The sequence below is a fragment of the Echiichthys vipera genome (assembly GCF_963691815.1).
Source record: "Echiichthys vipera genome assembly, chromosome: 3".
Taxonomy (NCBI): Eukaryota; Metazoa; Chordata; class Actinopteri; order Perciformes; family Trachinidae; genus Echiichthys; species Echiichthys vipera.
This window is the reverse complement of record NC_139828.1, coordinates 2200474-2216495: the sequence shown is the minus strand read 5'-3', so window position 1 is coordinate 2216495 and position 16022 is coordinate 2200474. Positions and strand designations below refer to the sequence as shown.

Sequence of the window (16022 nt, the reverse complement as noted above, 5' to 3'; positions counted from 1 at the left end):
CATCTTGGAGACTTAAGGCGCACTCACACTGTCCTCCCGGACCGCAATCCGGACATTAGGGTCCTTGTCCCCCCCTCCAGGCCCGTTTGTACTCACACTACCTGGGCCTCGGAGAATGCTTCTTGCTGCCTATACGTCATCACGCCGTAACACGTCACACGCATTGATGACGTCATGGCGATGCGTGGCTTTGTTTCCAGATCTTTCCGTAGACCTCGGATTTTTGTGCGTCTTGTCGACTGTTTTTGAATCTTTTCATCGACCAAATCTGCAGTAAACACTCCACCTCCGCATCACACCAACGTGAACCTTTCACCGCCATTGTTGTTGTTGTTAAACGTCCGCGCATGGTCCGTCCTTCTATTTACATGTCCGAACAGGCGGACATAACGCTACCGCCGTAGGGCTCGTGCTCGTGCTCGTACACGTGCTCACGCTCGTGCTCGTACATGTGCAAACGGCTCCGCTAAAGCACACCTCTTTCAAGCGACCGTGGACAGCCCGCTGGCCGCAGCTGTGCGCGGAGCGGGTGCACTCACACTGCTTAAAGGTACTAGGCTTTAGCTGAAAAACCGGTTTTGGCCGCGGCCAAAAGGATAGTGTGAGTAGGCTCTTAATAAAGATATGCAGAGGAGGGAATTACAGGTGCAGCGGCGGCGGCTGACCGATGACTCCGGGCGCCCCCTGAACTCTAGCATACACTCGTCACGTTTTCACCCAATTAAAGTCACCGTGAGGAGAAAACTGTAAAGGTTGCGTTGATGACGAATGAGGAGAGCGGAGCGGCAGATAGAGCCCAGGGCGCTGCACACTCAACAGCACACGGGCTTAATTCTGCGTCTGTTATGAAATCAAGCCCCAGAAACTCCCGCTGTGGTGAATTAAGGGCTTTTATTATGTGAGAGCCGGCGCATGCTTCAATTATGTATTAGCCCATTTAAAAATTGTAATTAAGCAGAACATTAAGAGTGAGATCATAAAAAGGAAAATAGACTTTACAACGGATCCAACTTTGGGAGTTTCAAAGTGAAAGTCATTTCCAGGCAAAGACGTTTTTAGACCCGTGTCCGGTCACTTCTTGTTTTAAAGAAACACGTTCTGTGATGCTTAACATATTAATTTAGATAGAGAAGAGTCCCGACACAGAAAACAACTTTGGTAATCCACTGTAATGGACTTTACTATGAGAGGGGCTGGTACAGGGGCCAGCAGGTAAGTTTTTAAGGGCGCACTCACATTGTCCTTCCGCACCGGGCCAAAACAGGTTTTTCAGCTAAAGCCTAGTGCGTTTGACCAGTGTGAGTGCAACCGCTCCGTGCATAACTGTGCCGTTTTAGGGCGCACTCACACTGTGCCTCCGTACCGTGCCCCAGCATGTTTCACGGCTAAAGTCTGGTTCCTTTCACCAGTGTAAGTGCAACCGTACCGCGTCTAGGCTGGCCGTCCACGGCCCGTTTGGGAGAGGTGGGCTTTTGTAAAGCACGTTTGCACGTGTACGAGCACGAGCGTGCGCACGTGTACGAGCCCTACGGCGGTTCTGAGGTCATTTTCTGTGCGCCTGTTGGGACGTAGAAAAAAGAAGGAGGGACCATGCGCGGACATTTCAAACAATGGCGGTGAAAGGTTCACGTTGGTGTGATGCGGAGGTGGAGTGTTTACTGCAGATTTGGTCGATGAAAAGATTCAAAAACAGTCGACAAGACGCACAAAAACTCCGAGGTCTACGGAAAGATCTGGAAGCAAAGCCACGCATCGCCATGACGTCATCAATGCGTGTGACGTGTTACGGCGTGATGACGTATAGGCAGCAAGAAGCATTCTCCGAGGCCCAGGTAGTGTGAGTACAAACGGGCCTGGAGGGGGGGACAAGGACCCTAAAGCACGGGGCACGGGACGGAGGCACAGTGGGAGGGCGCCCTTAAACACTCTTTTAATAAACTCTGGCTTCACTAACTACGCTGTTGCTGCTTTGTTGTGTGTGTAGGGACTCTTCTCATGCTGCTGCAGAGGTTTGCTGTAATTTTCAGCAGCATTAGTGGTTAAAAAAGACCTTTGAATGCCTTCACCGTGCTGCCCCGAGCTAATCACTGTTAGCCACGTCCTGCGATTTCTCCGTAAATAACAAAAAGAACTTTCTGGATGTCTTATATGATGCGTGTATAATTGCAGAAAAGACCCTGGGGTGATTCTGTGCTGGAGTGACGCTTTAAAGTGAGAAAATAAACCTTGACTTGTGTAAAACTTGTTTAAGATATGCAAGAATTGGACTTTTCCTTCCTCTGACAGCGGGTCAGACAGGGCTTCATCTCTCTCCGCTCCTCCACCTCCACCTCCACCTCCACCGTGTTGGGTTTTGTTATCACACTCTGCCCTGATTTATTTATTCTGTCCATCACGGCGCTGCTCTTTCCCCCTCTTCCATCCCTGCTCCTGCATAATGTGTTTCCATCTCATCACGGGACGCACCGCTGGAGCGCTGAGGTGTGAGTTGTGAGATGGAAAGTCAGATCTGTAATCTGCTCCTTCCTCTCTGCCCTTCACCTCCGACAAAAACAACCAAACCCTGCTGCACACGTTCAGGAGCGGTTTCACAACAGTATCACTGCCACTTGAGTACAAAGTCGAACAAAAACCGCAGCTAAAATTAAGACGATGGATGTTTTGTACCCGTTTCACCACATTTACGTGATAAGCTCCTTCGTTATAACAAACAGAAACTATGTGTGCAGTTAATCTACATCTCGTTATAAAGTTAAGATTAGTGGTGATTAATAATATTATATATATATTATAAATACTATTACTAATTAAAGAGAAGGGGTGGGATTAAAAAATTGTACTTTCTCCCGCTCATTTTTCATCTCATCTCATCTCATCTTCAGTCTCTGATCCTGGATCAGGTCTCAGGAGCAGCAGCTCCAGCAGGGGACCCCAAACTTCCCTTTCCCGGGCCACATTAACCAGCTCTAACTGGGGGATCCTGAGGCGTTCCCAGGCCAGTGTGGAGATCTAATCTCTCCACCTGGTCCTGGGTCTTCCCCGAGGCCTCCTCCCAGCTGGACGTGCCTGGAACACCTCCCTAGGGAGGCGCCCAGGGTTCATCCTTACCAGATGATCCTGAACCACCTCAACTGGCTCCTTTCAACGCAAAGGAGCAGCCGCTCATTTTTGAATATGTAAATTAAAATAATCAATGTTCAGGTTTGTTTGTTTTTGCTTTAATTATTATTCTTTGTGTTTTTTTTGTCCGTCTGCAACGGTGCAACCATTTTGCATTTAGTTTATATGTTTTTATTAAAGCAGTAAAACAGGAGAATAAAGGATATTAAAGTTGTAATCTGTCAGATTTGAGAGTCGTTTCTAGCGCCCTCTGTGGCGATAACATGTAACTGCAGGTGAGCTTGTCCCCATCTTGCTCACTATATGTGTTGACTTTTTTCTCTACTTCCGGTCCGTCCCCTAAATGTTCCCCTCTTAAATCCATACACACACACAGACACACACATGTTCCTATTACACTTCTGCCCTGACTACAAGCCTCAGGCTCAGAAGTTCGAAGTTACAATTTCAAGTGAACGCAGCATAACCAGTGATGATCCGGGCCGACAGACCAGCGGCTGTCAGCGGCGTCACTGACACGGGGGCGTGTTTACATCTGAGAGCGTCTCCACAGACACAGAGAGACTACAGCAACAAGTGCTTTCATTAGTGTGATAGAGACGATGATGATGTGATAGGAAGTCACATAAAAGGCAATTAAACAGATGGAAATATTACAGATTATAACTTTAATGCTCATGTTGCGTTCATCAGCACCACGCTGCAGAATGAACAGAAGAGAAACAGACGGGATTACGTCAGACTAATCACGGCAGCCCTTTAACCCTAACCTTAGAGTGGCGGACGCCCCGGTGATTTTAGACGCCGGTGCGTGAGTGAAAGCAGCTTCTGTGTGTGTGTGTGTGTGTGTGTGTGTGTGTGTGTGTGTGTGTGTGTGTGTGTGTGTGTGTGTGTGTGTGCGTAGAGAGTAGACGGACATGTGAGTCCCGCTGCTTCTCAGCAAGTGAAGTAAGAATAGTACAGGAACACAGTTTCCTCCTTTAGCTATGAATCACACTCATGACAAGGACGACTGACAGCCTACGGCAAGATGAAGAGGTGTGTGTGTGTGTGTGTGTGTGTGTGTGAGAGAGAGCAGAGTGAATGTGAAAATAAGCAGGACAGACATCATGTAGATATGCAGGGAGTAGATAAGCTGCTGGGAACACACACACACACACACACACACCCTGTGCTCTCCGTTCTCCTCTGAGAGAGTCCAACCTTCAGCGTGACTCATCACCGCTGCCCTGAAAGCACTCGGACTCACACGAAGACACAATCCTGCCGTTAGAGACACACACACACACACACACACACACACACACACACACACACACTAGAGTGTTTGAACACAGATTGAACAGAAGTGTTTTAAAGCTGCAGCATCTTTGGATTTTTATAAAGAAACAAATAAATGAGGCAGAAGAGAAAAGAGGCTCTTAACTGAGATGATAAGTTTGTGGTTCATGCTGTTATAATAGTACCGTATTGTCCAGAATATAAGGCCACCCTGAATATAAAACGTCCCTCCGTAAAACAAGTATTTTCTGTCCAGCCAATGATTTCAAACCTGCCGCTCCAACGAGCAGAACAAACTGATTCTTTCTCCTCTAATCAGAAATCGTCCCCTTCAGGAACCCATTAAACAAACAAAATAATCCAGTTTCAGTGTCTTATATTCAGGAGAATACGGTAATTGTTTTGAGTTTGCTCTTCTCTTGTTGGTTTGTGCTTCTTTTCTGTTTCCACACGCTTTGAGAGAAGATGCATGTTCAATAGTGGTGTCTTGTGATCCCATGCATGACGGGAAATACATACAAGAGTAAGTAAGTTTGGCGTAACACCATTTCAAAAGTACTACGTCCGGGTCCAAACATCAGGTAGAATAAACACACAACAACAACCGAACCGGTGATGAATGACAGTCGCTTCTTTCTTCAGTGAGACGACGGAAAAGAGGTCAAATGACTCCGATCTGTTCAAACAATGGGAACCCAGCACCGCAGAAGAACAAGGCTCGGACCCAATCGCATTGAAAGGGGGATACATCGCGACTTAACCGCAGAGTGACTCCAGTGCTGCACGAACCTCAAAAGAGAGATCTTCAGCTGTTTGTGTTCAATAAGCAAATAAACTGAAGAATATAAATCTCAGCTCTGCATCTCAGTGCTGCACCTCAGTGCTGCACCTCAGTGCTGCATCTCAGCTCTGCATCTCAGCGCTGCATCTCAGCTCTGCATCTCAGCTCTGCATCTCAGCGCTGCATCTCAGCTCTGCATCTCAGCTCTGCATCTCAGCGCTGGATCTCATTCCGTCCTGTGGAAAACAAACGCTCCAATATCGAAGGAAGAGGAGCCGTTAAAGCGCCCGTCTCCGTCATCCTCTTGCAGAGAGTCGGAGAGAGCGCAGTAATTATTCAACATGTTCTCATGTATATTTAACCGGCAGCTGCGTCAGCCCGCTCCCCTGCAGCTCCGACACACCCAGATGGATGGTGAGGTCAGCGAGGCTGAGGCCCGACGTCTGCAGACAGCAGGTGTACTTCACAGAGAGCTGCCTGCACACCGCTCGCTTCATCCCAGCCTTTTCCCCGTGTGTCTCAAAGAGAGGATATAACACATCGATGTTCTGCACACGTGTCCAGAAGAGGCAAAAATCTGTATTTCAAAGCTGAACTTATCCGTCTGCTCTGCCTTCATGTTCAACTGTTGTTCAACGTTTAAGAATAAAGAGAAGATAATAAAGACGTACAGTTGATGCTGCATCATTTATGCAAAGGAAGACATTTTAAATGAATATATACAATAAAAACAGACGCATTCAACGATTCATATCTCAATCTGTCCTGTGTGATAAAATTTGGGAGGTGATGGGACTTTATGATTTATGTTGCATGTTGTCCCCGTGTGTGCGTGGGTTTTCTCCGGGTTCTCCGGTTTCCTCCCACAGTCCAAAGACGTGCAGGTGTTCGGTTCATTGATGACTCTAAATCACCCGTAGGTGTGAATGGTTGTCTGTCTCTGTTCGTCTCTATGTGTCCTGTGATAGACTGGCGTCCTGTCCAGGGTGGACCCCGCCTCACGCCCGATGTCAGCTGGGATCGGCTCCAGCCCCCCCACGACCCCGACCCCGGGATAAGCGGTTGAAGACGAATGAATGACTGATGTTACAGCTCTCACTCTTAAGATTTCTTTAGTGCATTTGTGGTTTTTGGTGCTTTCATTCATGCTGGAGGACTTTTTTCCAAGAGAGTGATGAGCACGTCTCTGATTAACCCGAGCTTTAAAGTGACGCTTTCGCACGGTTCTTTACAGATCCGTCGACTAAATCAACTCATCGATGAGTCAACAAAACTAAGGGTAAAGATATTTGCACACCAAGTCTGTATTCTCATATGCTTCAGCTCCTTTCCTCTCTACGCCGGAGGAACCCAGTTGTCTCCACTTTCTGCCCCTCGACAGAGAAGATGATGAACGGCCCTCCCTCTCCGTCTCCGTCAATCCTCTTCCTTCATCCTTCATTTCATCCACCTGAACATCACTGTCAGACCTGTTGACGGTCGGCTATGATCTGAGTTATGACACTTTAAATTGGATTGGGATTGTTGTTTACGTTTCTCTATCTATTGACTTGTATTTTAATTGTTTCTCTTTATTGATCTTTATTGTGAGAACAGCTAAAGGTGTCAGAGTTTGAGTCCAAGAAAGGTTTCCCCAGCGGGACAGTGAAGTATAAAACATTAATTGGATTGATGATGTTTGTGGTCAAACAGTTTTGACAGATCTGAAAAAATCAGAAAATCAAACTTGTTCCTGAACTTTAATGCGAGACGAAAGTTTCAGTCGGTGCATGAACGTGATGGACGGAGCCTGAGGTCCCATTTATGTTTGACTGTTAAGTTACAGACTCAGGTGCAAAGGCCTGGAGAGCTTCTTTAATTGCGGACGGATCTGATTCATGTTGATCTTTTCATGTGAAAAACCAAAGTGCGAGGACACGTTTACTCTTTTCAACCACCCCTCAAACATCAAAACAAGGTTTAAAGTAGCTGCTCTGTGTGTGTGTGTGTGTGTGTGTGTGTGTGTGTGTGTGCAGAGTTAATGATGTTCCTGAGAGAGAGCCACAACAATGCAGCAGCGCTCCCCTTTCATGTCCGGCCCTGTGTTCCTCTTCCTGCAGAGTCTTTCATTCCTTTCCCCTTCACATCAACAACATGCTAATGTGATGCTGAACGCAGCGCTCACAGACACTCTGGACCCAAAAGGACACACACACACACACACACACACACACACACACACACACACACACACACACACACACACACACACACACACACACACACACACACACACACACACACACACACACACACACACACACACACACACACACACACACACACACACACACACACACACACACACACACACACACACACACACACACACACACACACACACACACACACACACACACCACCTGTACGTGGAGGGGTTACCAGGCGATACTTGGTTGTTAGTCTGGGGACACGCACACACATGCTCTTAAAGTGTGTGTGAGGGAGGAAACGGCAGCGAGCAGACCGTCGTCCATTAGTCGAGAGATAAACACCATCTGGACGTCCACAACACACACACACACACACACGCACACACACACACACACCATAAGCTCCATTCATTTCACTTAATAACTAACACACACACACACACGGACACATTAAAAACACAGGTGGTAACATCACAAACCCACAGGTTAACATCCCGGGTGGCGACACTTCATCACTAATCCTCTTCCTGCAGACGCGTTAAAAGGGTTTTAAAAGTGATGTCATGACAACCGGGGCCAGGTAACGTCTCTGTGTTTGCTGTTCAGCAACATGGAGGCACTGTTTACTGGCTTTTACTTTGACGCTGAGGCACAGAGGCTCCTACAGCAGCTGGGGGACGTGTCCTCAGTATTATTATAGACTCATCCGTTACTCAGTCGAAAGAAAGGTCGACGATTAATCATTTAAAGTCATTTTTCATGCAAAATGGCAGAACAAGAAGCCTTCTCCTCAGTTTATATCTTAAACTGAATCTCTAACTTAGAGGAACGGTGACGGACAGTCAATCATTGTCAACCTGGCAACCACTTTTAATATCTGTTGTGTTATGGGTTTTCATGTTTCTTGCAAGCGCCTTTATTTTGAAGTAGGTATTTTTTTCATGCAAAATGGCGGGAAAAGGCTACATGGCAGTGTTGTGGTTAGCACTGTCGCCTCACAGCGAGAGAGTTCCTGGTTTGAATCCCGGCTGGGGCCCTTCTGTGTGGAGTTTGCATGTTGTCCCCGTGTCTGCGTGGGTTTTCTCCGGGTTCTCCGGTTTCCTCCCACAGTCCAAAGACGTGCAGGTGTTGGGTTCATTGATGACTCTAAATCACCCGTAGGTGTGAATGGTTGTCTGTCTCTGTTCGTCTCTATGTGTCCTGTGATAGACTGGCGTCCTGTCCAGGGTGGACCCCGCCTCACGCCCGATGTCAGCTGGGATCGGCTCCAGCCCCCCGCGACCCCGACAGGGACAAGAGGATCAAGATGAATGAGTGAATGAATGGCAGAAAAAAGAAAGTTTTAAAACAACCGTTCGCTGGTAAACTGCCTCTTCACCAACCTGCTGTGATGCTGATGAACCTTTACGTCATTACGTTTTCTTCCCAGATCATGAAACGACTTTAATGTCACGTTAAATAGTTCGGGAACCTCCGGCTTGATGTCGCTCTCTGGTTGCCTAGGAAACCTAAACTTCACACTCAAAGCTTCTAAGTCATTGGTTGAGCTTTTGAAAGGTCAGCGGAAACAAGGTCAAAGTTCAACTGATTTGAACTTTGAGCGCAGCGGCAGAGAGGCACATCTGAGCGGTGCGCGCCGCTACATTGGGCGCTAACACCTCCTCCATAGGAAATGAATGGGAACGGCCGGTGCAGAGAGTTTTAACTGCGTGTCATCGGCCTTCTCCTCAGGTTTATATCTTCATGAACTGAACCTTGAACTCTGAGAAACAGAGACGGACAGTTAACACATTTTAAAAGGGTCTGCCAGGTTGACAATGATTATGTTATGAGCTTTCATGTTTCTTGCAAGCGCCTTTATTTTGAAGGACAACAACATGAGCTGTGCAAAGTTTTGCCAGAGCTGCTGCAGTGAACGTGGCACCGAGTGCGTACGTAGATCTGTGCACGACACACTGGTACAGCTAAATAATGGCAAAGGAAAACAACAGCGATGACGGAGACAAGAAGAAGAAGAGCAGCATGAAGAAGAGGAAGAGGAAGACGAGCGGGGCTCAGGTGTTCTTCCTAACTCCTAATGTGAGTCGATTCCAACCATGAGATGGAGCTTTACGCCCGGTAATAAGAAAGCTCTGACAGCCGTGACCCCGAGGATCAACACTGGGGCGGAAATATGACGAGCATGAAGAGCTGTTTACAGAGAGAGAGAGAGAGAGAGAGAGAGAGAGAGAGAGAGAGAGAGAGAGAGAGAGAGAGAGAGAGAGAGAGAGAGAGAGAGAGACAGAGAGAGAGAGAGAGAGAGAGAGAGAGAGAGAGAGAGAGAGAGAGAGAGAGAGAGAGAGAGAGACAGAGAGAGAGAGAGAGGGGCGCGTACAGCGTAGAGGAGAGCGTCTGCCAAAGGGAAAAGAAAACATTGATGAACTTTCCCCCTGAGAAACAGAATAAACTGAGATTATTTACTCGGCTAAAATAACTCTGATCCCATTTTTCCACTTTGAAAATCCAACGCAACAATTTCCTGCCGTCCGTCAGAGTCACAGAGAGAGCGAGCGCGAGGCGGGCGACACGAGCCAAAATAAACCACGGGTACATTTCCTCTTCTTTTTTAGCTTTAAGGGATTTCACCACAGACGGAGGTCACACACACACACACAGACGCACGCACGCACGCACATGCACACGCACACCGGGCACCAACAGAGTCTTTCCCAGAGCTGACACCACAACAAACATGCAGGACTACACTCATACCACTACGGTTTCATCTGTTTTCATCATGTTTACTTTGTGCATTATCGTGTCCATCAAGTGCAGTTTATTTATAATAACTATTAAACACACAAAGCAACACAACCACGTCTCTCATTCTCCGTATTTCCTCGTAGATGTCACATTTATTGTTGCATTGTAGCATTTTGTACCTCTTATTAAATCAATTCTTCCCTTTCTGGCTCGTCTCACAGCACTTGAATAACTCCGCCTCCCTCCGAAGCCCCGCCCTCTTCCCCCGCCTGACCTCGTCGCTCCTTCATCGACGCGTGCGCTGAGAAGTGAAACGTCTGCTTTGTTTACACCACAGACTAAAAAACAGACGTAGCGTCTCCGTCCAGGTCCGTTCTCTCAACTTGATCCAATCGTCCTCGCCTACGGGACTCTCCATCTTGTCAGACTTTGACTCCGCCTCATTTCCTCTGACCAAAAAAGGGCATGTATGTGACGTTGGGGGGAGGGGCGTACGTCCATCTGGCTGACGTTTACCTCCGAGGAGAAGTGAGGGCAAGAGGCTAGCTGTCACTCAAGAGGCCACGCCCCTAATTATTCATAAACTTTAACCTCCAATCAAATAAAAACTAGCCCCTCCCCCTCAGTGTTGTCATGGAGATCTGAGCTAAACACACAGACTAGAATGTTCTTTTGTCCTTAAACAGGTTTAATGATGCTGTGTAAACGGCCTGTTTAACATGGGGCTCAATGAGAAACTGCTCTGTTATGAAACCTGCCCCTAGTGGACACTCAGAGAACTGACGCTGACGGAGCTTCCTGATTGGATCAACCACCATCTCATCTCTTTTAGCTCCGGATGAAGCTGTGTTAGCCTCCACCATCGCTTGACGCATCAGTTCTTGGCCGTTCCTCGCTCTCTCTCTCACAGACCGCTCTGTCGCTCTGCAGAGAGGCGCAACACTCAAGCCGTGACAGCGGTAGGCAACAGGAAGCGACGCTGCGACGATAGATCATCAGAAATATATGAGAATAGTGATGACATTCAACACCTGCTGGATTTCTTTGACATTTTAGTGCGGAACGCTTACGAGAAGCACCAACTGAACACTTTCTTACAGCCTTATCTTGGTCCCGACAACAACAACAACAACAACAACAACAACAACAACAACAACAACAGCTTCTTCTTCCCATTAAAACTAATTGGAAAGGAAATCCAGAGGAAACTCAGGGCGCACTTTAGCCGTGAAACCCGTTTGGACAGTTTGAGTGCGCCCTGAGATACAAAAGAAACGTGTCACAGTGACTTTAACTGTTTTGATTTGTCCTGTAGCTGTTTTGTGTTGTTTCTGAGTGCCTCCAGTGTCGTCGTGACGATAATAAAGGCTTTTCTATTCTTTAAGCAGACCTGGACGCAGTGTTTAGAGACTTTATGTGCTGAGTGTGTTGATGTAACTTTAACTAACTCAGAGTTTAGGACACAAACATTACGACACATTGACCTCATCCTGTACCCTGCACTGTGCAACACGCCTGTACTAAGGTCAATTCTGTTTATTTGGTCTTATTTACTCATATTTATTCATTCCATTATTATTACAAAACAAGAACAACTGCACTACATCATGTGAATATGTAGATATGTCTATTTCCATTTCTTCCCTTTTTAAATTGAACTTTATTGCTTATTTTTTTGCTATTTCTTGCCTTATTTTGTAATATTCTGTTGCTGCTCTGACATAAGACTTTCCCCGTCTGCGTTAAACATTAAAGGTTTTCTGCGTGGGTTTTCTCCGGGTTCTCCGGTTTCCTCCCACAGTCCAAAGACGTGCAGGTGTTCGGTTCATTGATGACTCTAAATCACCCGTAGGTGTGAATGGTTGTCTCTCTCTGTTCGTCTCTATGTGTCCTGTGATAGACTGGCGTCCTGTCCAGGGTGGACCCCGCCTCACGCCCGATGTCAGCTGGGATCGGCTCCAGCCCCCCCGCGACCCCGACCCCGGGATAAGCGGTTGAAGATGAATGAATGAATGATTCTGACAAACGCAGCCACAGTGAGCTCCCAGCAGAGACTCACGTGCAGCTCTGGCTCCCTCTGCTGGAGGCTCCAGGTCTCAGACTCACTCATCAAAGCGTTTTTCTTCTTTAAACTCTTAAAGATTCAAACTTCCACTCGTGTTTTATGACCCAGAAACACTCTGACACACTTCAGAGAGCAGAACAATATATTATTTATTATATATACATTTAAAAGAGGACTCAAGACTCCTTTTATAAATCTTTCTTCTGACCCTTTTGGTTCTTATTGAAGTTATTATTTCTCTAATACGACGCACGTCCTTATTTGTGTGACTGCACTTTAATAAAGAAAACTAGAAACTTTGCACAAGTTTGCTGCAAATGTGTAGAAAGTATGGATACTTAGTTTAATAAAATATGATTATACATCTTTCATGTTACAAAACAACATAATATCCAAGTTATTTAGAATGAAAAGTATCAAAGAAGCTTAAAAAAAGCAGATTTTAAAGCCGAGGTTGCGCAGGCCAGAGCCAGCAGAGGGCAGAGTCGAGCTAAGACACACACATGCACACATACACTCACACACACACGCACGCACGCACACACACATCTGCTTCATTTCTTAATTTCAGCTGTTTCTGGGGAGGTTAAGTGCCTCTGCGTGCGTGCGTGTGTGTGTGTGTGTGTGTGTGTGTGTGTGTGTGTGTGTGTGTGTGTGTGTGTGTGTGTGTGTGTGTGTGTGTGTGTGTGTGTGTGTGTGTGTGTGTGTGTGAGTGCGTGTGTGTGTGTGTGTGTGTGTGTGTGTGTGTCTGTGTGTAAAACACTGAGTCATTCTCAGTCTGCATTCAGCTGGCAGAGGTCCAGTCCAACAGACACGATCCATACGGACTCAGACCGACTCACCGTGAGTCTGCACATTTTTCGTTTTTGAGAAATCAGATTCCAGGAGTTTCTCTTGAAACACGACATCATTTATATTATATTAAATTATATTATGACACATTTAAACTGCTAACAGCTCCAGGAAAATACAAACTCAACAACATTGGAAGTGTGTTGGAAATGCAGGAAGGAAAACGGGTCAGAGGGGAAACAGGTGAGAAGGACAGGACCCCTCTACGGGCGTCCGCGGACCTGCTCCCCCGTAAGAAAGTGTTGAATATTTCACATTTAAAAGCACCAATCTGATGCATTTGTAAGAGAAAGCATTGCATCCCAGTATGAATGCATAATAAAGTATCTCTCACATTATGCTGCGTAAGAAATGAGACAACTTCTCTCAGGAACTACGAAATCTGCCGCAGAATGAAAACAGCAAAGTGAGTTTGACAAGATGGACATGGGCGTGAAGAGGCCGGGGTCAGAGTGGTCTCATGGTTTCCTCTCTGCCTGGACCGCCGTCTCCACGGACACTTGTTAACTCCGTTATCTCACCTGGTGTGATAGCTAACGTTAAGCGTCAATGACACGACGCCTCTGTCACCTGTAGCTGATGTTGAGCCTGCGTCGACAGAGCTCCTGAGTAACTGAGATAAACCAGAAAATATTGAAACCGTCACGCAGCAACGTCGGCTCTTTGGTCCGCACGAGCAAACTGCGTGTACACTTCACCAACCAATCAGTATGTAGTATTCCCCCGGCCCTCGCAGAGGAAGAACTGGTGTTGTGAGGCCCTTCAGCTAATATCTCCATGCTCTCGTGCCTTTAGAGTGAATGTTTTCTTTCTTGATCAAAGGTAAGACCTTCAGGCGCGCGCACGTGTTCGCAGTTCACTGATAATCTCTGGTATACCTCCACGTCACGTCCCAACCCCCCCACACACACACACACGCACGTGGTCATTTAGCATGAATTTGTGATTGTTTTGTGTTTCTTTCAACATTTTGTGACTTAGGGCGCACTCCCACTGTGCGTCCGTCCCGTGCCCCGTGCTTTAGGGTCCTTGTCCGTCCCTCCAGGCCCGTCTGTACTCACACTACCTGGGCCGTGGACGGCAAGCGCACCGCTCCGAGACACGCCACGTCTGCACTCACACTGGTCAAAGGAACCAGACTTTAGCGGTGAAACCTGTTTGGGCACGGTACGGATGGACAGTGGGAGTGCGCCCTAAGGGCCCCTGACCCCTTTGGGCCCGTGCACTCATCCATCCACAGGCACCATGTCTGTTTCTGAAGCTTTTATCTCTTTTTCCGCGTCGCTGAAATCCTGAAATCATGGGAAAGTACTTTTCCTGGGCTCGTCTTAAACACACGACCTGTGTGAGCAATTATCTGCCTTCAGCATTTTCTTCATTTGAGAAAAATGAGTCTTCAAGTCTCAACCTGAGAGGAAATACCTTGTTCTCAGAGACTCTTCAGTGTTGCTCTGCCGCTCTGGTCTCTATGTTTCCACGTGTCGTGTGTTTTTGATATGATAGTTAAAGCTTCTACGTGCTGTTCTCTGGGATTACTGTGGTGAAATACTCATTCAGGGGGTTGTGTTTCACTGTGTGTCACTTAGCACGTCTTTTATTTTGTAGGGATGCTTCACGTTATGTTGGCAGGACACGCGTCATAAGCTTCCTCCTGCATTAACCACCGTCTCAACACTAAAATGACCCTGAACGTGACTTCTTCTGCCGTTCAGATGGAGCCGTGATCGTTTCGAGGAGCACTGACGGCGAGTTCATCCTCAGCTAAAGGAAAATTAGACAACGCTGAAATTATATCTTTCATCTCCCACGGCTGTTTTCCATGACACACAGGAAGGAACCGCGTTTGTTCCAGTGACGGACATGAAGCCAACAGTGGACCGTACCAGATGTAACTGGGACGGATCACCTGCCGTGACCTCGTGAATAAACCTCCGGCGAGGACACGGAGTTCAGCACAAACAGGATCGAACTCCCGGGACGACACATTTTTGTGAACTCACCAGTCCGGTGAGTGACGGAGCAGACTGCCCCAAGGTCTGGCTCCTCATGCGCACCAGGTTGTTCACCTCCCCTCCTCCTCCTCCTGCTGCTGCTGCAGACATTCCCCCGGTGGCCCCGGGCCCGACGAATCCTCCAGAAGGCCCCTGCCAGGCCAGCTGGCTCACGCCGGCGTGCAGACTGCTGGACAGAGGCAGCAACTGCTTACCTGCGGAGAGAGGAGAGACTTAGTTCTGCTCCGCGTGTCTCTGCGGTTTAATGCCTCACAGTCACACAGACAGCAGATGTGTTACTCACATTAATCACTTAATGTCTTAAAATTAACCCATCCATACATCTGAAACACGCGCTGCTGTTCCACGTGGGATTATTAACGTCACATGAGCTGTTTTGGTGAAACGAGGACGTTAATCTGCGCTGGAACGTTCACTTCACTACAGATTACGGACGCGGCAGATCGGCGCCGGATTAAGAACGCGAGAGATCAGGAATCACAGGGCGACCTCAGGTAACACCGGCCCTGGTGTCACATTCATATATATAAATATATGTATTTATCATAATTAAACCTTTGGAAAGGCAAACGTTTGAGGACGGGATTAAACAAAGAGTGCGTGGGTGCAAAATACTGATACAGCCGTACACTGCAGCACTTCATTATCTACACACCTGCATAAAAATATATAGAGAAATGTGCATTTCTTGCATAATTTGATGTAATTTACACAGATTAAAAACCTCTTAGTGAGGCATAGTTGTGCTGAGGATGTCGGGAGTAACCAGACTTCTCCGTAACGTCAGAGCTACAGAACAGAGACAGCTGCAGAAGCTACGACAGCGACGCCGTCCTGATTCTTGCATCGCTGTGAAATCAAAACGTCAGGAGTCGGAGCCGTGGAAGTCAAACTGTGACAATGAGAAATAAAACAGCCTTTGGATTATAACACTGAATATTCATGCATTGAAACTGTGTCTCTGAATGTTTGGACCC

The 16022-nt window shown here is 47.2% G+C and overlaps 1 protein-coding gene across 1 annotated transcript in view; it reads right to left on the bottom strand.

The window, feature by feature from the left end:
- mast2 (microtubule associated serine/threonine kinase 2) overlaps window positions 1-16022 on the bottom strand; it is a 209727-nt gene that overhangs the window by 164868 nt on the left and 28837 nt on the right. Inside the window, 1 exon segment of the mRNA XM_083940408.1 lies at window positions 15034-15239. Within this exon segment, the coding sequence (XP_083796534.1) occupies window positions 15034-15239 (206 nt within the window).